At 35.5% G+C, this 26,102-nt stretch overlaps 3 protein-coding genes across 3 annotated transcripts; 2 read left to right on the top strand and 1 right to left on the bottom strand.

Moving 5' to 3' along the window:
* Positions 1–12,551: 12,551 nt before the first annotated feature.
* On the top strand, positions 12,552–13,082 carry LOC113295866. The gene is made up of 2 exons (XM_026544196.1): positions 12,552–12,752; positions 12,870–13,082. Exons 1-2 carry the CDS (start codon positions 12,552–12,554, stop codon positions 13,080–13,082), a joined length of 414 nt encoding a protein of 137 aa, XP_026399981.1.
* Positions 13,083–13,168: 86 nt separating this feature from the next.
* LOC113295865 (protein ALP1-like) lies at positions 13,169–13,675 on the top strand. The gene has a single exon (XM_026544195.1). It carries the CDS (start codon positions 13,169–13,171, stop codon positions 13,673–13,675), a length of 507 nt encoding a protein of 168 aa, XP_026399980.1.
* Positions 13,676–16,599: 2,924 nt separating this feature from the next.
* Positions 16,600–17,639, bottom strand: LOC113295864. Its single transcript, XM_026544194.1, has 3 exons — positions 17,634–17,639; positions 17,395–17,520; positions 16,600–17,154 (listed from the first exon to the last, which is right to left on the bottom strand). The coding sequence occupies exons 1-3, from the start codon at positions 17,637–17,639 to the stop codon at positions 16,600–16,602; spliced, it is 687 nt and encodes a 228-aa protein (XP_026399979.1).
* Between the last annotated feature and the right edge of the window lie 8,463 nt (positions 17,640–26,102).

The following is a 26,102-nucleotide window of genomic DNA, read 5'->3' as shown; positions in this document are numbered from 1 at the left end:
TAAAAATCAAAGAATCATCATTTAGAGGATTGTAATACAGAGTTCGCATAATATTATAGTCTTTTTTGTTGACCCACATAAAACTATTTATGAACTTTACTATCTTCCTTGCTGTTTTAGCACGATTTTGAGTTTCCTTCTTGAAAACACTATTACATCTTGCCTTCCAAACATGCCATGTTGCAATGCTACAAAAAACCTTCCATTCTATTTCATGGTTTCCTCTATCTCTTTGTGTAAACCATCCATTTAGCAATTCATGAAACGTGTTACCACTTTGAATTACATTAATCATATTAAAGTTAAGATGCACCCGTACCTGTTTGGTGCAGTTACATTTCATAAACAAATGAGTAAGAGATTCTAAGTTTGCAGCAAACATCTATATCTGGTATTATGCCAGCAACTCTCACACTATTTGGAAGTATAGAGTGTGCTACCTTCCAGATAAAGGTTTTGATAGATGGAGTAATTTTCATTTCCCATATTTTATTCCACTGCATATTAGTTTCTTTTGCACAATTAATTTGTTTGTATAAAGATTTAACAGTAAAAATACATGTGTTGCTTAGAGTCCAGAGAGGGGCATCTGCTAAGCCATTGTCAGGAGTTTGTATTTGCTTTATCTTGTCGACAGTAACTCTATCAAAGCAACCTGTTAATTTTGTATATCCCAAGTTTTATTGGCTGAGATCAAATGACAGACTTTAGTTATACATGCATTCACTGTTAAAGGTTTGTTTCCAGTTGGCTTTACGTCTGGGATCCAATACTCATCCCAAATATTTATGTTTTCTCCATTTCCCAATTTCCAAAAACAATATTTCTTTAAATAAGCTATTCCTAGTAATATACCTTTCCATATCCAATTGTCACTTTGGTTTGGAACTACATTTATATGAAGAATATCACACAAAGGATAATACTGAGCTTTAAGAGATTTTCCCATCAAAGAGTGGGGATTTTCATGCAATCTCCATCCTATTTTAGCTAACATGGAAATGTTAAAATTTCTCATATTCTGAAAGCCTAAACCTCCCTCCTCCAAAGATTTACATAATCCATCTCACCCTATAAGAAAAATTCCTTTTTTTACATTTCTCGTTCAAACCATTTTCATCTCTTCCCCACCAATAGTTTCTTTGCAATTTAGTGATGTCATTACAAGTCATAACAGGTATCTTAAAACAGTTCATTTGGTAAACACAAATAGAAGAAGAAACATTTTTAATCATTACAGTCCTACCTGTAGGATATAGTAACTGACCTTTCCATCCTATCAATCTGTTTTTTATTTTTTCTACTAACGGTTCAAAACATTTTATCTTTGAAGTGTAAGTGAATAATGGGGATTCTAAGTATTTATCATTTATAGCTATTTCATTAATCCTTATGATTTGCTTCACTGTATTCCTAACTGTAGGACCAATTTTTGGACTAAAGAAGACCCCAGACTTGGTCAGATTGATTAACTGACCAGAGGCATCCCCAAAATTCTTAAACAGATTAACCATATTGTTGCTAGTAGTATCATCAGCATCACAAAAAATAATACAGTCATATGTGAACATTAAGTGACTAATAGAAGGGGCATTGTTGGCAATTTTTATTCCTTTTATTTGGCCTTGGTCTTCAGCGTGCATCAGAGTTCTCGAAAGAGCCTCCATACAAAAAAGAAATAGGTATGGAGATATAGGATCTCCCTGTATTAAACCCCTAATTGGCTTAAAGAAGTTAGTAGGGGAACCATTTATAAGAATAACCAGAGTAGTATTTGAGATATATTGGTGAATAAGATTACACCATTTTTCATTGAAGCCCATTCTTTGCATTATTCGGATTAGGAAATCCCATTCCACTCTGTCGAAAGCTTTCGACATGTCTATTTTTAGACCCATAAAACCTTTGTTTTTACTTTTTCTCTTTCTCATTTTATGAATTAATTCATGGGATATAGTAATATTTTCAGAAATCTGCCTTCCAGGAATGAAGGTATATTGAATGGAAATATAATTTTGCTAAGAAGACCTTTCATTATATTAGCCATTAGTTTAGAGATAATTTTGTAAGTTGTGTTAGCTAAAGTTATGGGTCTAAATTCAGATGGAGTGATTGGGTTCAAAATTTTAGGGATGAGAGAAATGTATTATGCATTCATTTCTTTTGACATATACTTGTTTCAAAAAAATACCTGGAACATTTTAGTTAAGTCAGGGCCTACAGTATCCCAATTCTGTTGAAAGAATATAGGTGGGAATCCATTTGGCCCTGGACTTTTGTTAGGTTCCATAGAAAAAAGAGTTTGTTTCATTTCATCCATAAAAGGAGTGGTGCATAACTTGTCATTGTCAGCAGAGTCAATACTAACAGGAATTATATCTATCATGTTTTGGTCCAAACAAGGATTTACAGTTGTAGCTATTTCATGAAAGTGTTTAGTAATACAAGAGATAATTTCAGGTCTATTATTAACCCATACATCATTTTTGTCTTTTAAGGTTTCTATCCTGTTTCTTCTAAACCTCTGTTTAGCCCTAGCGTGAAAGTATCTAGTGTTTCTGTCTCCTAAAAGAATATTTTGATCCCTACTTTTATCCTTCCAAAAAATTTCTTGTATATTGTACCATTCTGTAAGTTTGTTTCTAAGGTTCGCAATTTCCCTGTTTTCATTAGGATAGTTTCTTCTACGGTTTGTTTTCTTAAGGTCAGCTTTAATCATTTTTATATTTGTTCTAATATTACCAAAAGAGTATTTGTTCCAGCCTCTAAGGATATGTTTAATAGAAGTAAGTTTCTTAATCATTGTATGAACATGGGAGCCTCTGATCTCCTTTTCCCAACAAGCCTGGATTAAAGGATTATATTCCTCATGTTTTATCCAGTCGCCAAAATACTTAAATGAGGTAGGCCCATCATTCCAAGTATTATGAGTGTTAAGAACTATAGGCACATGGTCAGAGGCAAGAGGCCCTAGATGTTTAATACTAGAATTAGGGAAGCTAGTAATCCACAGGGAATTACCTAAAGCCCTGTCAAGTTTCTGTTCTATAATATCATTATTCTTTTTGTGATTATTCCAAGTAAAAGCGTAACCCGAGAAGCAAAGATCAATTAGACCACATAAGTTAATAAGATTATTAAAAACAACAACTTCACTATTGTTAAAAGCAAAACTACTTTTCTTCTCTTCAGCATGCAACACAACGTTCAGGTCACCTATGATTACTCATGGTTTGTTCATACCGTTAGCTAGGTGCTTGATAATATTCCATGACTCAAGTTTCAAAGGAGTGTAAGGACTACCATAGAAGCATGTGAGAATCCATTTAGGAAGAACAACAACATTGATGTAGTTATACGCATGATCAGTAATAGTAAGTTTCATATTATTTTTCCAAACCAAACAAAGACCTCCGGCACTACCTCTAGGAGGAACTAGCCAGTAGTTATAAACATCTAAACTCCTCAAAATGTTATGCATTGCTTTATTTTGTTGTTTAGTCTCAGATATAAATAAAATTTCAGGGTTTGTTCTATTTAGAGTGTCAAGCAAACTCTTTTTGGTTTCATTACTACCCAGGCCTTGGAAATTCCATGATAGAACACTAATAAATTCCCAAAAATATGAAACAATGGGATATTCGACAACACAGATTAAATTATTAGAAATGTAATCTTCCAATACAGCATGAATTATGGTTACTTTTCGAGGGATTGATGAAGAAAGAGAGCAATTCTCATTAAAGAAAACAGAAGAGTAAAGCACTCTTTAAGTACAGGCCGTGTTCAGCTTTACAGACTGTCAAAGACAGCTCATAGTTGTACAAACAGAAAATACTAAAGGCACCCAAGATATACAATACAGGCACTCAGAACAGTTATAACAGGAATAACTGTCTTTCATTTCACTAGCCCCCCTCAAGCTGGAGAGGATGTAGAATCTTCAGCTTGTCTCTGAGAAAGCCAAACCTGGGTGCAGAGAGTCCCTTAGTGAATATATCAGCAGCTTGATGAAGAGATGAGATATAAGTAACCTGCAAGTGCTTGGACTGAACTAATTCCCTAACAAAGTGAAAATCTATAGCTAGATGTTTCATCCTGCTATGAAAGACAGGATTGGAAGATAGAGCAATAGATCCTTTGTTATCACAACCAATAATGGGAGGTACTGGTAAAAAGACATGTAAATCTCTTAGAACTTGACAAAGCCAAAGTACCTATGCTGTAGTAGTTGCTAGAGACCTGTATTCTGCTTCTGTGGAGCTTCTAGAGATAGTTGGTTGTTTCTTAGATGACCAGGAAACTGGATTGAAGCCAAAAAAGATGCAATGCCCACTAGTTGACCTTCTATCATCAGGATTACCATCCCAGTCTTCATCTGTGTATCCTTGGAGAGCAGTAAAACCCTTAGAGAAGAGAAGACCATAGCCAAGAGTTCCCTTAATGTACCTCAAAACTCTTTTAGCAGCTGTAAGGTGAGTAGTTGTTGGTGCTTGCATGTGCTGACAGCATAAGAAATTTCTGGTCTTGTCCAAGTGAGATACTGAAGTGAACCAACAATGGATCTATATTCAGTAGGATCAGTTAGTAAGTCACCATTTGAGGCTGATAACTTTGTGTCAGAGCATGAAGTATTGCAAGGTTTGATTCCCAGAAGATTTGTCTTGTTAAGAAGATCCACTGCATATTTGGTTTGACAAAGAAATAAACCTTTAGAGCTTCTGTGTACCTCAAGGCCAAGGAAGTAATGGATATCACCTAAATCCTTGACTGGAAAGTGAGTACCAAAATAGGATATTAATGAGGCACAATGAGAACTGTCATTTCCTGTGATGATAATATCATCAACATAAACCAGAACATAAGTAAGTTTAGAACCAATTTTCTACACAAATAGACTGGAATCAGCTGGTGAAGGAATGAAATCAAGACCCACTAAGACATCAACTAGTTTCTCATACCAAGCCCTTGGTGCTTGTTTGAGACCATAAAGGGACTTATGAAGTTTGCAAACATAATATGGATGTTCAGCATCTTGAAAACCAGGTGGTTGTGTCATATATACATCCTCCTTTAAGTCACCATGAAGAAAGCATTGTTGATGTCTAACTGAGTAAGTTTCCAATCAAAATTTACTGCAATGGATAAGACTAATCTGATGGTAGCTGGTTTTACTACAGGGCTAAAAGTATCTGTGTAGTCAAGACCTTCAAGCTGATGAAACCCCTTTGCTACTAGCCTAGCTTTGCGCCTCTCAAGAGTACCATCAGCATTATATTTGGTTTTAAAAACCCATTTGCAACCAACCAAATTTTGTGAAGGATCAGGTGGTACCAAAGACCAAGTACCTACATCCTGAAGAGCTGTGTGTTCAACATGCATTAGATCTAACCACTCAAGAATTTTAGCAGCTTGAGAATAACAAGTGGGTGTGGTAGATGCAGTATTAGCCAAATAAGCTGTAGGAATTGGATGTTTGGTGGAAAGTAAATATTTTGGTTTGAATATGTCATGTTTGGATCTAGTGAGCATGTTATGAGTATTTTGATCATTAGAGCCTGCAGACACAGTAGTAGTAGTAGTAACAGTAGGAGGAATATTTGTAGTAGTGGTTGCAGTGGAAGAAATAGAAGTATTGAGATCAGTGGCAGCAGGATTATAAGATGTATTAGGTATGATAGTATCAAGTTTAGCTGCAGACATATCAAGCTCATAAATGAAAAAGGGCAATGTAAATATAGTAAGTGTAGAGTATGGAAAATAACTTTCAAAGAAGTTAACATGTCTAGAGACAAATATTTTTCCTGTTACAGGATTGAAACACCTATACCCCTTTGTTGTTTGTTATAACCAATAAAGATACACTGCTCATTTCTAGGAGCAAGTTTAGAAGTTGTATATGGTTTAAGCCATGGAGAACATAGACATCCAAAACTTTTAAGGAAAGAGTAGTCTGGAGGTTTATGAAATAGGGTTTCAAATGGAGATGAATATGAAAGTGATTTTGTGGGTAGTCTGTTTATGGTGTAATTGGCAGTGGATAGAGCCTCAAACCAAAAAGGGAGAGGAAGAGAATATTGAAGCAAAAAGGTCCTAGTTATGTCAAGAAGGTGTCTATGCTTAGATTCAGCAACACCATTTTGTTCTGGTGTGTTAGGACAAGTAATTTCATGATTGATACCATGAGTACAAAGAAATTTTTGAAGTTCATGATTGACAAATTCACCTCCCCCATCAGTTCTTATGCATTTTATCAAGCAAGATAGAAGATTTTCTACTGAAGATTTGAAATGCAGAAAAACAAATTTAAAATCAGATTTGTGTGTAAGAGGAAAAACCCAACAGAACTTAGAAAAGTCATCAATTATATTAACATAATATTTGTGACCAGACAAAGAAGTGACAGGAGCAGGACCCCATACATCAAGGTGTAACAATTGTAAAGGTGCAACTGAAAAACTAGTAGAATGGAAAATGGTATTTGTGGCTTCTACCTAGTTGACAATGAACACACATAACAGGCTTAGAAACAACATTGTCAAGCTTTATTATTTTACAAACTCTATTGAATGACTCAAAAGATGGATGAGCAAGTCTTTTATGCCATATTGCAGATGAAGCTTTGACACAGGACATTGTTGTAGGTAAGGATGATTTTGATGGTTTGTAGTTGAAGATGGGATATAAACCATTTTCACTGGGCCCCTGAAAAAGAATCTTCCCTGTGTGAAGATCCTTAATACAGAAATCAGAGTAAGTGAAAGTTAAAGAACAATTATTATCTTTGGCAAATTTGTTAATAGAAATAAGATTTTGTGAAGCTTGTGGAACATTAAGTATGTGATTTAGATACAAAGTATGATTAGGAACTGAAATTTGAGATTTCCCACAATGCTTAATGGACATACCTGCACCATTTGCTGTACCAATAACATCAGCACCAGAATAAGAAGTAGATGCTTCAAGATTGCCAACATCAGAAGTTAAGTGATTATTTGCACCAGAATCCATGTACCAAGGATTTTCACCAAAAATATTAGCTGCAGCAAGCATGGCACAGATGTTTCTTGGAGGTTGACGACCTTGATAAGCAAAATTCATGCAGTTCCAACATTCAGTAGCATCATGACTATATTTTCTACAGATTTGACATGTAGGTTTATCTCCAGAATAAAGATCAGAAGGAGGTGGTCTTGCATACGGATAAATTGGTGTTGTTGTTGAAGAAGGAGTTGGTAAAATACCATAACCAGATCCATAACCTCTACAAGAAACATTATTATGAGTACGTCCACCTCCTCTATGGAAGAAATGTGTACCACGACCACCACCTCTTCCAGATGGTCTGTAAGAAGCAGAAAATGCTTGATTGCTAGATTCAGCAGCAAATGCTCTATTGCTTGATTCAGTAATTAAGGACTTGTTTCTTTCAGATACAATCAATTCCTCACTAATCAAAAGATTATGAAGTTCAATACTAGACACGGGAGGATTTCTAATCTAATTGAAGTAGTGAAAGCATTGAATTCAAAGCAGATAATGTAACAACAACAAGTTCATCATTTGTGACTTTAGATCCAGCGGCAGCAAGCTGATCTGAAATCGATTTAATCTCATTAAGTAGAGCAGAAACAGTTTTATCACCTTGTTTGAGAGACATGAGTTTTGTGTGTAACTGAATCGAATGTGTTGAAGAAGATCTAACAAAACGTTCTTCAATACTTTTCCATAGTTCATATGAAGTTGAAGATCCTGTGAAGTAAGGAATAACAACATCAGAAATTGTTGAATTTATCCACAGAAGAATTGTCGAGTCATCCTGTGAAGTAAGGAATAACAGCATCAGAAATTGTTGAATTTATCCACAGAAGAATTGTCGAGTCTTCATCAATCCAGTCTAAGTACAACTGATTTTCCATTCCATTAATTTCGTTTCTTGGAGATGTATATTGAGGAGGACATGGCATTGATCCATCAAGATACTTCATAATTCTGAATTTTCTAATCACAGGAAGCATAAGCGATTTCCATGTTAAGAAGTTATCATCTTTCAATTTGAGATGAACAATACTAGTTAATTGGTGAACATGAATCCTAGAAATTGAGTTAGAAGTTGGATTTTCCATTGTAGATGTAGAAGAGGAAGGAAATTCATAAATCATAAAAGATGGAGGTTGATTTGTAAAAGGAAAACAATCAAAGATTGAAAGAAGGAGAAGAAAAAGAATCAAGAACTCAAGAAAAAATCTTTAGAAGAAGATCCATATGGTTCTGATACCATAGAGGGATTGATGAAGAAAGAGAGTAATTCTCATTAAAGAAAACAGAAGAGTAAAGCACTCTTTAAGTACAAGCCGTGTTCAGCTTTACAGACTGTCAAAGACAGCTCATAGTTGTACAAACAGAAAATACTAAAGGCACCCAAGATATACAATACATGCGCTCGGCACTCAGAACAGTTATAACAGAAATAACTGTCTTTCATTTCACTAACTTTACCATTAAAGTTTGACTTACAGATATAAGTGCAATCAAAAATAATAAAGTAAAATTGAGTTTTCAAATTCACATTCAAAGAGGCAAATATGCAATTGCTCAGGTAATGTAGAGGCATGTACTTATTGTCTATGCAGCCGTAATTTAATAGATCATTTTGAAGTAGATTATCAACAAACAATTTGTGTAAATGAGTTTCGAGATTCAGGGGTACCTTATGATTGACCTGAAACTTTGTCTTATTCAGAGAATTATCCATTTTCCCCGATTGAGAGAGAATAGTGGTGTTGCAATCAAACGAAACATTTTGGTGACCATCCAAATCGGAATATTCCTCAATAGCATGATAATTATCTAGCGCACCAGAGTTGCAAGAGAAATAGAGAAAAAAAATAGTTAACCTCCTGCAAAACCTGATTTCCAACTTTTGCTTCTCTGAATCGTGGCTTGTCATCCAAATTTTCTTGCCTTTAACAGTAGAAACATGTTGAATTATGCTTTGATTTTTCTTTTCTTCGTACATCTCAACAAGAACATGGGGAATTTGAGAGGGGTAAGAATTTTAATAAGCGGTGAAGAATTTAGATAAATTTGGTAAAGTTGCATCCTTGAGATACTAATTAGGAATGTGTTTTGTGGTGTTGCTCCCAACATGTGTCCCTCTCCTTTTTGTCGACAATAGTAAGGGTCCGTTTGTCTGTGATGTTTACATTTCTTCCGGTTATAGATAAAGTTGGAAGAGTTGCTATGTAGAGATTCTGAAACATTTAAGGGGAAGACACATGTAAGGGCAGAAGTGTAAAGAAAAGTGAATTTGTGGAAAAAGGACATGGAAATGAAATAATGAAAAGTTCGACAATTTTTGGATGTGGTCGACAGAGGTATCTCTGGAGAATTAAAGAATCAAACAAACAAGAGAGATTCAATCAGGGAGCTTTAATAAAACTACTTCTAAGCATATACGAATTAACAATTATAGCTAAAAAGAAAATGATAATGAATCTAATAGATGAAAGTAGATGTCGTAAACTTCTTTGTAGATTCAGAATCTGTTGGGGTAATATAATTTCGAGCTTTGATCGATAGAGACAAAAGAAAGCTCCAGATGAGAATCAGTTGATTGATTTTTGAGTCTTTTTGTTTTCCTGAGATGGCAGATCCAAAGAACCTTTAGGACCTCTGATGATCAAATGTTTTTGATTTTATTTTTTACTTTTTTCTCTAATTTCCCCTGATTATCTTTCGATTTTCCTTCTAAAATCTTCTAATGAATCAGTATCAAAAGTGTCTTAGTAACTATCTTCCACGGGTCTTCTCTGTCAACGGTGTCTTTGAAACTTTGGCGTCTTAGAGCCTTTGGTATCTAGTATCTCAGTGTCTTCGTAACTGTGGTATCTTATCTTATCATTTTCTGTATCTCAAATGTAGATAATAGAATCCTCTTAAATTTCCGGTGGACTTCCGATCATAAATTACCGTTGGTAGTTGCCAGCGGTCTTATAATGCTTATAAAATGAATAGATCTCAGAGAATCATTCAGATTCCGAACAAAAAGTTTACTGAGAAAGAATAGAAGAGAGAGGAGAGAGAGGGTAGAGCAGAAAAAGATGGAATTAGAACTTGTTGTCTTCAATATGTGAAAGGGTGGAAAATTGCCCGTGGGATAGAGTGAGAAAGGCCTGCACGTGCAATGCGAATTCGTGCACACTTTTTAACGAGTGTATATTTCATATTTTAATCTCTACCCTTATAGCGTGTTCGTTTCGGGTAATTGGGAACCCAGGAATTGGATTCCAAGGGAATAGGCCCAATTTCCTTGAACCGAACAGCCATAAAATTTCCAGAATTGGGTTCTTAAGGAATCTGATTCCCTCCTATCAGCTCTATTCCATTGCAGCGCTGGGTGGGTGGAAAAGAATTCGATTCCGTAGAAAACAAGGGGAATTGAGATTAAATTACCAAACTGTCCATCTGAAAACAAAACCTCGATCTGTTTTTCAATTTTCATTTCTAACCATTTCTTCGTAATCGAGAGAGAAGAAGAATAATACCACTGAAGAACGAGAGATTGAGATCTACGATGATCAGGTTAGGGTTTTAACTTCTGGTATATATGTCTTTCATCTTCTATCTGTATGTAATTTCCTTTTCATTTTTAACTGTTCATTTAGTTTGTTTTTAGGGTTTTGATTTCTTTTTATTTTGTTGCAGGAGTTATTAATTAAACGACCAATTATCATCTCAATTGGATTTGCGGCTTTGTGATAATCGGTCATCAACTCAGGAACAATAATCTCTTCTACAAGAACTGTAACTTTCATTTTGAACAGTACCAATTTCTTCTTCTCCCGACTCAATCAACTACAGTATTATCAGCTTTTCCCTTTGATTCAATTATTAAGAATTTTCCAGGTATAATTTGTTCACCAATTTCATTTAAATTGATTTCGGTAATTTTTTAGTATGGATTTGAGTGTTGGTTTTATGATAAAATTAGCTTATGCATGTGTATGTGTGTTGGGTTTATGATATAATCCATGAAATCATCTTTTCACTATCTCTTGATTGTGTTGTGTTATGTTAGTAGTAGTACCCTGCATAAATTTGTAGTTGCTGTAATTGGGGTTGTTCTATGTCTTCTCATATAAGTCAGGGAAATGATGTATAACAAATTTGGTGCAAGAGATAGAAAGCTATTTATAATAGGAAATGCTAAGCAACTGGGTATGTTCTTTGTGGGGGGAAACTCATTTTGCTGTTTTCTAGATATCCGATTTCATTCTGTTCTTCGTATTCTGGTTAGCGGATAGTTGGTTTTTGTGATTCCAATTTCTTAAATTTGACTCACCATTCAAACACGGTAACAGCTCGTTGGGGAATGAACTGGTTGATAGTTTTAATGTGAGTTTATACCATTTTGTTAGTACTGAATTTTTGTGAAAACTTTTGAGTTTGGTTGGAACCTTTTCAGTTGGGAAAATAACACTTTCCAATTCTTTTAACTTTTACCATTTTTATGTGAAAACTAGTATATTTTTTACCTTGTCTTGGAACTTTTCCTTAATCACTTTATTTGGAGAATAACTTCTGAAAATAGGCCTAAGCAAAGTGTATACGAGAATCCATCTATAAGCTTTGGAGGAATTTGTGTTCATTAAGCTGTATCTTGTTTTGGTTTTGATCAGGTGTTGAGGAAGAAGAAACTGTATCTTTGGTGGTGGTTCATTTCGCAGTTGGCTTTAGCTTACACAGAGACTAACTTAGAGGTTTGTTTTTGCATTTTTCTCTCATTGTGTGGTTCTGGCATAATTTTTTTTGTCATGCTATTTGCTTCAGACTATCTTGCTTCAAAATATCAAATTTTATTTTGCCATTGAGGACAATGCTTCCCTACTTGAATGAGAATGATTTTACAATCCACTAGTCACTTATAACTTAGATTATGCTTGTTTTGTCCTGAAAAACTTTTGAGATTTTATTTGAGGCCTATATTGAGTCACCCTGTGGCTGTATGATTTTTTATTGTTTCTATTTTTGAGATCTTGTGTTTTCAAGTGGTGTGATGGGACTTCAATGAATTACTGGGTCCGCAGTAATTTGCAGAATAATAATCTTCTCTAACAGTAACAAGTAGGTTAAAAATGGCAACACGTTTATTTTTATTATCTGTCTCTCTATAATCATGTATGGTTGACCATTTTGTTCTTATGCTTTTCAAATTCAGACCCACTTCCAGTATGGCACCTCTAGTCTTGACCAAAAAAAGAAAACTTGAAATGATGACAGACGATATCCGAACAACGTTGGATGCAGTAACTTTATTTTAAATTTATTTCTATTCATATGTCTCGCGTCAGCAAAGCTGTGTGTTGAGAGCCAATGATCGTTTTGAATTAAGTATGGTACGACTGTGGGTGATGGAAGATTTGGTATACAAAAGTGACACCAAATGTAAATCCCAACTTCGTCTCGATAGATGCACTTTTAGAGTTCTTTGTCATAAGCTGCGCACCACTAGTGGATTAGAAGATAATAGAAATTGTGATGTCGAAGAAATGGTGACGATATTTTTATATGTAATTGCGCATCACCATAAGAATAGAGTTGTGGGTTTTCAATTCAAGCGATCAGGAGATACGATTAGTAGACATGTGAACACGGTGTTGAAAGGAGTTATTAGGCTTCAAGGAGAGTTGTTAAAAGAACCGGTAGCAGTCGCTACAAGTTCAGGTGACCAAAGATGGAATTGCTTTAAGGTATGAGATTATCTCTAATGAAATATTAAAACCTTGTTAACCTTATCTGTAATGAATATTAACGCTTGGTTTTTCGTATCTATAATGAACTATTAACACGATCTTGTTTACCTTTAGAACTGCCTAGGGGCATTAGATGAAACACATATTAGTGTCCACGTTGCTACAGCAGACAAGCCTAGGTATCGTACAAGGAAAAGTGCAATTGCTACCAATGTCTTAGGTGTATGTTCTCAAGATTTGGAGGTTATATATGTATATCCTGGATGGGAAGGATCAGCTGACGATTCTCGTGTTCTTAGGGAAGCCATTTACAAAAGAATGGCTTAAAAGTTCCACATGGTAAGTTTGTTAGAGTATTGTAACTTGAATCTGCGGATTAGCGAGTGTTTTTCATGTTTTTTATTAAGATAATGATGGTTTTTTACATGCTTACTTGTTTAGGTTACTATTACCTTGTCGATGCCGGTTATCCAAATAGTGGAGGATTTCTTGCTCCCTTTAAAGGTCAACGTTATCATTTGAAGGAATGGGGGAGAGATCGTCTAGAACCCAGGACAGCTGGAGAGTTATTCAATATGAAACATTGTAGGGCTAGGAATCTGATTGAAAGAGTTTTTGGATTGTTGAAAATGAGATGGGAAATACTTAGGGGTCCCTCATGGTATCCTATGTACATACATTGTCGTTTTATCATGGCATGTTGTTTGATACATAACCTTATTAGGAGAGAAATGTCGATGGATGAATTTTTACCGGAAGATGAATATGAATATGGACCAATTAATTTGGTTTCTCCTCAAGAAAGTCGAATGATCGAACATGTTGATTCCTCGAATTATTGGGATGTTCAGAGAAAGGAGTTGGCAGATCAAATGTGGGAAAGATGGACTGCACGTAGACGTAGGCGCATAGTTAGTTAAATGATTTCATCATTTTCCTGTATTAGCTTACATTTTTTATCACTTTCATTTGTACTGTACTGTTACAAGAACAAGGTTTATTACTTATCTTCGAATGGTATAATTTTGTCAAATGGTTTATTTCAGATTTATTTTTGCAAATGGTTGATTTTTTATCTCTATCTTAGTATATATGTGGGTTTATATGTGGCAATGATTACTGTGTTTACTTCTCTACAAAAATTTAGATGGTGGTAGAACATTGGAGCATGTGATTACTTATAGAAATGAAATGCAGTTTTCCGCCTTTATGGCTTTCTGGAATTACTATTCCTAGACAGAAGTTTGTAGTAGTTGATAATGAAATGTATCATTCTTGTCATCAACAGGTATAAATGTCTGTTAATAACAATTAATTTGTGTTCTTTTATTCCTTGTTTTATTTGATGTTAAACTATTTTTGAAATTATCTTGACGGAACTTGGTTGTAAACAGGCAAGTAATGGCACCTCATCGGAATTGGGTACAAGCTGAAGATGACATATTGGTTGATGTTTTGACGGAACTTGCGCTCGATGGCAAGTGGAAAAGTGATACAGGATTCAAATCTGGCTATTTGAAAGTGATTGAACAGAAATTAGCTGAGAAACTACCCAATTCCGGGTTAAGTACTACCAACATTGATTCTAGAATCAAGACCCTTAAGAAGCATTCAATGGCAATCAACGAAATGCTAAATGCTGGCAGTGGTTTTGAATGAGATTATGTCAACAATAAGCTTGTGTGTGAGAAGAATTTATTTGATGAATGGGCTAAGGTAATTTCAAACCATTATTAAATATATTCCTTTCTGTTTAGTCAGTTTGTTCTCTTAATCATGTAGTTTTATCCTTGGTTTGGTATTGGTATCAGTATCAGGTCATACAAGTAGTACGGGGTTGATGTCTTAGAATTGCAGAAGAAAATAAACATAGAAGTGTTATAGGAATGCCCTGGAGCTTACACTTTTGTTTTTTCGACTGAAATTTGTGAAGTACCAGTTCATTTTTCTTGTTTTTTGGACTGAAACTTTGTTGTTTGTGGATTTTGCAGTCTCATCCAAGTATAAAGGGAGTGTATGGGAAAGTTTTTCCTCATTTGGACGCATTGGTTGAAATATTTGCTGAAGATAGAGCAAATGGTATAGGAGCTGTGTCTTTAGATGAAGAGTTAGAAGACATAGATAAAGAAGATGAACAAGAAAGGGAGAACGAAACAGAACAAGAAACAGAGCATGAACAAAGTAACCAGTCTGGATCAGTGGACGAAGCCAATAATAGAAATGATAAAGGTAGGAGAAGGAAAAGGGTTAGATCATCTTCTTTGGATATTGGATCCGGTGAATCAAGTGGTGATTCGAATGGTCTTAATTTGATGGCTAATTCTTTCAGCAAGTTTGTATCAGGCACTCTTTCACATTTTGAAGCAATTCGTAGTACATTGGCTCAAAAATCAGACACCAGCAAGCAGTTGTTTGAGGAGCTGCATAAAATTGATGGTCTTAATGATGATGATGTGATGGATGCTGCATCGATTATACTTGATTCGACTTCAAAGACCAAAATGTTTTTCGGGATGGACGAAGGAAAGAGGGCTCACTATGTGAAGAATAGAATACTCAAGTAGAGTAGTGGAAAAGGGAAGCTCTTGGTATGTTTATTGTGCTCTTGTTAGGGCGGTATTATACACAAGTTGGTTTCCAGTAACATTGTGGAGGAAGAATAGTGATCTTAAATCTGTTTTGGAATTTTGAATTCTTAAATTTTTGAATTTGAATATGAATTTTAGTTGTGTATTAGAATTTGGTTGCCAGTTAGATTGTGGAGGAGTAATTGTCCAATTGTTTAAATTTGTTTTGAAATTTTGAATCTTAAATTTTTGAATTTTAGTCATATATTAAAATTTTCAAGGATATTTAAGTAATATGATAGATTTGAATTACATTGTAATCCAATAACCCCAACCGAACATATTTTCTTATACCAAGGAATCCATTTCCTGGAATCCAATTCTAGGAATTGGATTACCCTATAATCCAATTCCTGAGATTTGAAAAACTTGAAACAAACGAGCCGTTAATTTAATTTAGGGAGTTATGTAATGAGGGTCGTGATTCTAAACATGGAGGGTAATGGGGCCATCAGTTAAATAATCAACCAATCAGAAGAATATGTGAAATATACACTCGTTAGAGGAGTGTGAACAGATTTGGACTCCTACACGCCTAAAAGTCAGCCTTTCAATAGCAAAAACCCAATCTGGACGGCAAGCTATATGTCGTCCAATATTATTTACGCATCATAAGAACTTAACAATGGCAAAACAAGAAATCTCTTTTTTTTTTTTTCCTTTTTTTGTGTCTCGCTCTCTTTTTCTAGCAAATTTCTCATCCTCCTCTTGCAAATACGGCAGATTGTTAGCCGTATAAAACTTAAAAATCTAGTAATATGGCAGGATAATAGCCGTTTGAACAAGAAAACAATCGCAAAGGCAAACGGTTTGTCGTTTTTCCTTTATTTATTTCACAGGACAAACTAATTTTTTTTTATTTTTTTTCTTCTTAATCACATAATTTCATTTATCAATATAAAATTTTACAACTCACATAATAGAGCTCATTGTTCAATCAAATACTCAGAATCAAAATCAAAAGACAAGCTAATCTGCTTTTAACATTAACAGAATTTGAAATAATCAACATTGGGCATCTCAATTCTGGGCAAAAACTAAGGCCTGCCAATGTGGATTTGCCTTTCCCCTGCAGCCAGCAAAGCACCCCTTTTGGCAACATTATCAGCAGAGAAATTGACCTCCCTGTAACAATGCATATATCTAATGTGTGTGAATTTCTTTATAGCTTTCAAACATCTTCCTTTAATAAACCAGGGAACATCACCTTGAGCAAATTATGCAATTACTGTTTTTAAGTCTGACACAATTATAATCTTCTTCATGTTCCATTGATCTGCCAATTCCATTGCACATATAACTCCATAGGATTCTGCCAAATAATTGGAAGCAATCCCAATACCTCCAGATAAGGTTGCAGCCACCTGACAATCTGAAGTTCTTACCACTACTCCAAATCCTGCAGCACCAGGATTTCCAAAAGAAGATCCATCACAACAGAACATAACAAATCCAATTTCAGGTGGACTCCATTGACAACTTTTAATGAGCTGAAATTTGGAAAATCTAGTTCCCAAATCAAATCTTGCTATTATTTCATTATCATAAGCTTGATTCCATTTGGTCCCAGTAATTCTCAAACCTCCTTCATGGACTAATTTTAAAATTCTACATTTGAAGGCCTGAGCATTTGGCTTGATATTTTCAAAGAATTTCTTGTTCTTTTGGAACCATAATTCCTTAATAATGGTGCATGCAGCAGTTATCCATACCTGTTTTATTAGAGAGCTACATTTTGAAGCACTTCTCCAGATATCATCAAGAGATTTAGGCTGGAAAAATTGGAATATTGAGCAAATCCACCTTCATATATCAATGTTGAATTTGCATTCCCACATCAAGTGTTTCATACTATCCTGCTCAGACTCACAAATGCAACATCTTGATACAATTTCATATCCATTGCTAATCATTTTAGTATCATATGTGTAAATACTTCGAATAATCTTCCATACGTTGCTGGCAGTAGAAGGATGAATAAAGGAATTCCATATATATTTATGCCAATTTACTTCTTGCTCCTTATGTCTAATATTTTTAAAAGCATCAGTCACAGAAAATTTACCTTTTAAGTTCTCTGTCCATATCAAGGCATCTTCTCCACCACAAATTTCAGGTAGTTGCACATTATGACAGATCTGTTGAAGCTCAGTAGTCAAAGATCATCTGCCATCAGTTATAATGTCAGAAATCATCAAGTGAATATTATCATTCACAGATGAAGTGTAGCCAATTTTATCTATTAATGCACCTCCATCTATCCAGTTATCAAACCAGACAGAAATTTGATTGACATCGTCAATTCTCCATCTTACATCTTCCTTAAGAGATTCCCAAGCCCATTTTAGACCTGGCCACACTGAAAATAACTGCCATTTTGAAATCCATTGCCCATTCTTATCTTTGTACTTAGCATGAAAAACAATGCCCAGTCTTCTTTAGAATTATTAATCTTCCACATCATTTTCATTAGAAATAACTTGTTCAAATCTTCAAGTCTTGGAATACCCAAACCTCCTTCTTTTAGTGGTGTACAAACTTTTTTCCAGGAAAACTTGATGTATTTTCTTGTTTCTCCATCACATGACCAAAGGATGTTCCTTATGATCTTTTCACAATTTTTAATGATTGATAATGGCCATCTGTAAATTGCCATATTGTAGACTGGGATGCTGCAAAGAACTGATCTAATTAACACCACCCTCTCCTGGAAGGATAACAATTTACCCTTCCATGTAGCAAGTTTTCTTTACAACATCTCTACCATAGGCCATACTGTTGAAACTTTAACCCTTCTGAAAAAGCGGGAGTCTAACAACACCACCCAATATTTCGCTTAGCAATCTGTATGAACTAACTCCGAAACACTTTGCTAGAGAATCAACTAGACAGACAAACTGAATCTAGATTAAAGTATCTCAAGGAGTTAATCTCTCTCTCTTGATTTGGTTTTTACTCAAGCTAAAACAATAGAGAGTCTTTATCAAATACAAGGAATAACTTGGACGGTACCAAAGACCAATATCAAAGGATCAATCAATATCAATCCACAACCAAAAGTTGGGTTTCCAATTGATGATCTTTAACACACAACCTGTATTATTTCAATCATATAAAAAAATATAATGCGGAAAAGAAATAACACAGACACAAGAAGTTTTGTTAACGAGGAAACCGCAAATGCAGAAAAACCCCGGGACCTAGTCCAGATTGAATACACTGTATTAAGCCGCTACAGACACTAGCCTACTACAAGATAACTTCGGACTGGACTATAGTTGAACCCCAATCAGTCTCTCACCGATCCAGGGTACAGTTGTACTCCTACGCCTCTGATCCCAGCAGGATACTGCGCGCTTGATTCTCTTAGCTAATCTCGCAGACTTGATAATAAACAAATTTGTCTCACACAGAAAAGTCTATCAAAGGATAAATCTGTCTCCCACAGAAAAACCCTAGGTTTTTTGTTCCGTCTTAAGATATAAAATCAAGGTAAACAGGAACCAATTGATAATCCGGTCGTATATTTCCGAAGAACAGCCTAGATTAATCAATCACCTCTCAACAATCCTTCTTGACTACACAAGCGATTTGTCGAGGAATCACAAACAGTGAGACGAAGATGTTTGTGAATTCTTTATCTTGCCTATCGTAAAACTCTCACAATCTCAAGCCAATCAATAGATTGTACTCGTACGATAGAAGATGCAAGATCAGCTCACACAACTACGATAAAAGTAGTATCGGTCTGACTTCACAATCCCAATGAAGTCTTTAAGTCGTTAACCTGGTTTTAGAGAAGAAAACCAAAGGTTAAAGGAGAATCGACTCTAGCGAGCGCACTAGTATCACACAGACATGTGGGGATTAGTTTTTCACAATGCTAGATGTCTCCTTTATATAGCCTTCAACTCAGGGTTTTGCCTTAGTTACAAAGCAATCCATATTCACCGTTAGATGAAAACCTGATTTAGATTCAAGCTAATATTTCTCAACCGTTAGATCGAAAACTTAGCTTGTCACACACACTTGGGTAGACGTTTACTAGGTTTGTGAAAACCATGCCCAAACGTGTACGTGTATGTTGGTTCAACATAGTAACCCAAAAAGTTAACCATATGAGCAATTCATATTAACCTAGTTCTTCTTCACCATAACTAGTTCAATTGACCCAAATGAACTAGTTAGAGATTTGTTCAATTGCTATGAGATCTTATGTAACTACACAAGACACAATTGAAACAAAGATGATTCGATTCGATTGAATCGGCTCATGAACTTTATATCCACGGTTTGCATAAAGCATTCCTTAGTAATTTAAGTTTCATGTTCAGAGCACATCTTTAGATAATAACCACTTAAGCTCACAAACAAGTTCGCGGACTTAAGGCAACCGGCAGAGTTTTCCAAACTCAGCAGAAAATCTCGTCAAAGAGACTTCCGCCAGTTCGCGGACTAGGTTCACGGACTAAATACGCAAACGAATTTTTGGAAAATCCCAGCATAAATTATAGGTAAGAGAACTTCCGTCATTTCGCGGACTGAGTTCGCAAACTGAGTTCGCGGACTTGGCAAAGCCAATTCCTCCGGTTTCTCTCAATCAAAAAAGTTCGAAAACTTCGGATTAAGAAATACATGGTTATGTAATCTAAACTCTCATTCCAATCATTGAGACATTCTCAGAGGATGTTATATAGCCGTTATTCACAAACCGTTTCACGTCAGAGCAATTCTCAAAGTAGTTGAAACTTTTCATGACTTTCGTCACTAGGTGAAGATAAACTTGATCAAAGCGAACCGCTTTACCAACACACGATTTCGAGAAAAAGATAAGTAGTGAATACTCAGCTCTAAATGTCAAATGTGCATGATCCAGACTATATAGTATACGACTTTTTGTCTCATAAGAAGTAGGAGATATAATAGATAGACTTTTGAGTGATAGATAAGTTCAAGTCTCCATATACCTTTTTATTGATGAAGTTCCACGGTTCCTTGAGTAGATCTTCGTCGTTGTATGATGAATCGCCATGAAGTCCCTGAGCTCAACTACACTTTTCTATCCTAGTCCGAGAATTAGCTATAATAAACTAGAAATCAAGACTCATAGTTTTGATCACTAACGTTGACAAACATGCTTGATATAGCAACGCATGCGAGGTCGACCGAGCTATGCTCTAACAATCTCCCCCTTTGTCAATTTTAGTGACAAAACTATTAATACATATGGAATACAAAAAAGATAAACTTTAGTGGCTCCTATTCCATAGTCTAATCTTCAACATTCCTTGAAATCTTCGTCCTTCCAAGTACTCCAATGATCCCAAAGGTTGTAAGTTTAGCACCACCATTGTTGAAGATCCGTAGCTATAACAATGAGAGAAATCGAGATTCTCGATCATTATTATACAGTGTCATAGTATCATTATGTAACATCAAAGTCCAATTGCATCACGACTTTAACAACAATACTATGGTGATATGTGTCACTCCCCCTTAGTCAATACTCCATCTCGATCATGGAAACCACTCCCCCTTACACAATGATCCGAAAACCATATGTATTTGTAGTGTGAACTACATTATTTCTCCCCCTTTTTGTCAACAAAATTGGCAAAGGTAAAATAACAGGATCATAATGAAATTTCCACAAGAGACATTTCATAGACTAAAAGAAAAAATACATACCAACTTAATTTAGATGCAATCATAAAGCCGAAGCTAAATGCATTCATCAAGGAGTTTTAAGATACAAGATAACCCCTATAAAATTCCACAGCCGCACACCCCGAAAGATATTACCATTAAGCACAAGTTCAAAAGAACTCTCCCCCACTTGATGTCATTCCCGAAAGAACAACAAGAGCGACCTTAATTTCAAAAGAAAAGAAGGATTTTTTAATTGGACACCAAAAACCATGGAAATGATTTTCTATATCCAAAACTCAATCAAATTAATCACAAGTAAACCCATGATTAATTTAATCGGAATACGCAACTAAATCAAACCACAAAAGTGATCAATTTAATTGATTGTGCTCAACATAAGAAAACTCACGGAGCTACGACTAAGATAACCACACGGAGATGACTACCTTAATCGTTCAAATACTCAACATAAGGAAAACCTTACGGAATATACGACTACATCAACCAATAGAACATGATTAGTATAGACGTTCATATACTCAACACAAGAACTTGTGGAATATATGAAAAACTCAACTAGATTAATTACAAGAGAACCTATAATTAATCTAATTGGAATACACAACCAAACTAATCACCGAAGCAATCAATTTAATTGTCAAAAGATTTTGCTCGACAAAAGAAGACTTTCGGAGCAAATAACTAAATAACCAATCAAGATGATTAATTTAGTTCAAGAATGCTCAACATATAGTATCTCATGGAACAACCAACAAGGCCAATATTAATCGACATTGTTGTAAGGTGCTCAACATAAGATACACAATGGAGCCTTCACGGTAAAACATAAAAAAATGGATCAATGAAAATCAATACCGTGGATAACATACAAGGATCTATTCTATTTTCCATCACTATTTACATAACGACATAATAGACTTTATCCTTGTGAAACAAAAGATTTCATCCTATTTTCCATCAAATAAATGACTGCATAGGCATAACTTTTGTAATTGTCAAAAGTCCATTCGTCCTTTCATCAATACGAATATTAGTTTATGAACGACTTTACTTTTGACACAATATGGGACCTTCAAGTTCACGGACGCAAACAATACATATCCCATAAAAATATTGCAATACTACAAAACAGATTAATACTGCAATAATATCATCCTCCAAATATTTTTAGAATTTAAAACCAATAAACCTAAAAAATAACATAAGATGAAAACAAAAATAGCTATGTGTAGTCACAATATTCGCTATTCAAAACGCTGGTTATTCTTCCAACTAATCCAAAAAGACGACATACTAGGCAATAATTCCTTTGAGAAATTCTTTATCATTCCCGAACTCCTTTTTATCGACAGCCATCGGGACATAAGGTTCACGGAGATAAATGTCAATACCCACGAACTGTCTTGGCTGAAGAGGTCGAATTAGGGTCCTATGAATTTCCAAAGATTTAGACACGAACGTCTTTATTTCATAAATCTCCCTTCTTATTTCATTTAACTCATCAAGAACATCGGAAAACTTCTGAGAGTTAGAAGGAACAGCCCTGGGTTTTCTTGTATTCCTTCTTTTTCTTTTCAGGGACTTAGAAACAGGAGATTTCTCTTTTTCCTTGATTGAAGACTTAACAATCATGTTGACATCCTTTCCATCTGACGACATAGTGCTTTGAGAACACTTATGAAAAACTGGATTTGTGTGATGGAATCACTTAACTCAACAAGCAGTCTTCTAAAGGATGTCAAAGGGAAAAAAGGAACGTAGGGTTCGAAACCTATTGACAGGTTCGTATACGCCCAACTCTAAAAACCCTATAAGGAGTAGAATTGTCGATAATAACCCTTTCTTTTATTTGATAGACAAAAAATAACAAATCTAAGAAAAGAAGGAAAAACTTTTCTGAAGCCTGGATCAGCACTCAATCTTGAAGTTCAACTTGAACGAGATGAAGCTAACTGCAAGAACATCGAGCTCTGCGAAAGAGAAAACCAAATTCGTTCTCGTCTCCTTATAAATAATGAGGATGAAATCGTTTGGGCTGCGAAAATCTTAGACGATGCCAGAAAAGATTTAGGTGTAAATATTAGTCTCCAAGTTGAGCATACAGCCTTGATTAGAGATATGATTTCTGACAGAGAAGGTTATTAACTGTTCTTCTTCACTAATCTTTTGTTTCTTATGAATTTTCATCAAGTTATTAATTGATTGCCTTTTGCTCGCAGATTCTGAAAGTAGATATCGCGAAAGAATTGAGGAACTTGAAGCTGAAAAAGAGGAGCTCGCAAAGAATCTTTCTTCTCGCAACGACAAGTATTCTAGATTAAAGAATCAAATCAATATCACTGTTGCGAACTTTAAGAACGACGCTCTGCATTTTTTTCAATCAAACTATTCAAATGGTTTGTGATGACCATAGTATTTCTCACTCTGATTATCTTTGTCTCTTGGAGGAGATCCCAAAGAACATTCCTAGTCTAACTATCTTTGATAGCGAAGCTGATGATGAAGAATCTGATGGTGATGAAGGTTCTGATGGTGATGAAAGTTCTGATGCAGACGAAGAAGGGAACAAGTCTGATGAAGATGATGAAGGATCAACTAAGAAGTAGTCTTTGTTTCTTTCTTTTATTTTTTGTAATACTTGTACATTTATTCTTTCTTTTTGTATATTTGCGAATTCTTTTGGTTCCCCATATTCCTTAATGCATGAGTTTCTTTCATTTTGACCTGCATTCATTAAAACAATTCTTCCTTGCAATACGGTTAATCAACATAATCATTAATTTTTGAATTTTTGCGCAAATCTATCATATGGAGACAAATAACATTTTCTAATTTCATTCATTCCCATACTTGCCTCTGTTATTTGTATCCAAATGAGAGATTTTGCAGATTTTTCTTATTTTGTGCCTCAACTTCGTAGTTGTTTATGTATAATTTCGCAATCATATGCGAAGTGAATTTTGATTCTTTTCAAAATTTCATTCCTGTGTGGTCTTATTTTTCCTTCCTAGTTAAAGGTCTTATTATGCCACCTCTTGTCATAGCGACAAAATCGCAGGACGTTCTTGCACTTTCATGCAAAAACCCATTGATCTTGACTTAACTTTTTCTTTTGTATTATGGCCTCTTTAGGAATGTTGCGAAAATATGACAGGCCTAAATATTCTTGCGAAAATAAAGCCCCATGACATTGTCGTCTTGCGACGAAATCGCAGGACGTCTTCGCACTTTCATGCGAAAACCCATTGATATCGTCTTATCTTTTGCTTTTGTATTATTGCCTCTTCAGGATTGTCGCACAAATATGACAAGCCTTAATACCCTTGCGAGTAAAAAGCCTCATGACATTTGCGTCTTAAGACACTTATCAGCTCCCTAATGGAGGGTGCCTCCCTTATCTTCCCCATGATTCCCCCTTCAAGGAGGCGTACCTCTACCATACAAGGTTGGCTCCTCCCATCCGGTCTTAACAACAACCAGTTATTTTCGCAGCCTCTTATCCCTTTTACCTATAGGGTTTATGGTTACGAGACTGCACCCTAAGTGGGGTTTTCTTCGGGCCGAGTGCAGTATAGGCCAAGACTTGTCAAGAATGGAAAGGTACGCTCCAGACGCCCCTGGCACTCTTGACTCAACCGTGTACCTCGGCGCCTTGGTCATATTCCGCACTCCTTGGGAGAGTCCTTATTACCTTAGTCGCCCAACCTAAGTCATATGCTTAAGCTGAGAATCCAAGGTGCCTCTCCCGGATGGGCTTTATTGACCCCAAATCTCCATGACTCAGGTTCCGGTGGCGGTGTAGCCTTTCCATGAGCCATGCAATAGGTACCCCCTTATATGACGTACTTTAGGTCTTACATTTGCCTCTTGCGAAATTGTAATCGCGAACTAGGGTGTACGCCATAAAGGTTCGCCCCTTTCTCTTTTGTCATTGTTCTATGATTGTCTTTTGTAGAATTCATTATCTCTGCGAGATTCTTGTACATCATCATATCGTATTTGCATTTCACAATCTCAATTTTGTCATTCAATCATTCATACATTTCTTATTTTTATTACCTTTGCCATTCTCTGCTTCTTTGTTATTTTCTGCCACTGCTTTCTTGATAGTGGTATGTTCACCATTTTTTATTATGAGCTAGCATTAGTTTCGCAACATCTCTTCTTCTTTTCGTTCAATTGCATCCACCATCAATCTCTCATTTCTTTGTATCTCTTTGATTTTTTGTCGCCAACTTGCCTTCTTGTTTGCTCTTCCTTCGCAGGATTCCGCCTCAGTTTTGTAACACCTCTTTCCTTCAACCCAATCTCCATTTATGATTCCTACACCGCTAGGGTGAGGAAATTTGATGCACTGATGGAAAGTTGAAGCTACACATAGAATCCCATGTAACCAAGGTCGACCAATTAATGCATTGTAGGGTGACTCTACGTCAACGACACAGAACAGGATTTCAGAAGATATTCCCTTCAATGGAATTCGCATAGTAATATCCCCTTTAGGCTTGTTAGCTTTACCATTAAAACCATATATCTTATATGTTGATGGTATAAGATCATCATCTCTTCCTCCCATAGTTTTATAAGTATGATAAAATAAGATGTTCACAGAGCTTCCAGTATCGATTAGAATCCTATTAATTGCCCATGAATCTTCAGCTTCATCATCCTCATCTTCTTTCGGTTTTGGATTAATTTCTAATTTTACCACCAATGGATTTTCATGTACCTCTCCACCTTCGGGGACTTCTTCTGCGGTAAAAGAAATAGTATGTTTCTGCCATTCCTCTAGTGGCGAGATTTTTGCAATATTCATAATTTCTCTTCCATCATTATCTCTTGCGAACACTCTACTCAAAACATTGTCATGAAAATCTCCAATTGTCTTGTATGAATGTACGATAGAGTGACATAATAGATTCTTTGCTTTTGACCCAACTTCTATGAAGAATGTTTCCTTCTTTTTCATCGTGTTTACTTTGTGATGCTCTGGTGGTGGTGGCAATGGTTGAGATTGTGGGATCCCTACCAAAAAGTGGTTTAGTTTTCC

Source organism: Papaver somniferum, chromosome 7, assembly GCF_003573695.1.
Source record: "Papaver somniferum cultivar HN1 chromosome 7, ASM357369v1, whole genome shotgun sequence".
NCBI classification, from domain to species: Eukaryota; Viridiplantae; Streptophyta; class Magnoliopsida; order Ranunculales; family Papaveraceae; genus Papaver; species Papaver somniferum.
The sequence above is the reverse complement of the archived record's forward strand: the minus strand, read 5'-3'. Positions and strand labels throughout refer to the sequence as shown.

Coding starts and splice junctions, on each gene's coding strand:
- LOC113295865 (XM_026544195.1), top strand. CDS start 13,169: ATGGTTTTTTACATGCTTACTTGTTTAGGTTACTATTACCTTGTCGAT.
- LOC113295866 (XM_026544196.1), top strand. CDS start 12,552: ATGGTGACGATATTTTTATATGTAATTGCGCATCACCATAAGAATAGA. Junction 12,753..12,869: donor AAAGATGGAATTGCTTTAAG/GTATGAGATTAT, acceptor GTTTACCTTTAG/AACTGCCTAGGGGCATTAGA.
- LOC113295864 (XM_026544194.1), bottom strand. Junction 17,155..17,394: donor TTAGACATAAGGAGCAAGAA/GTAAATTGGCAT, acceptor CAATTTTTCCAG/CCTAAATCTCTTGATGATAT.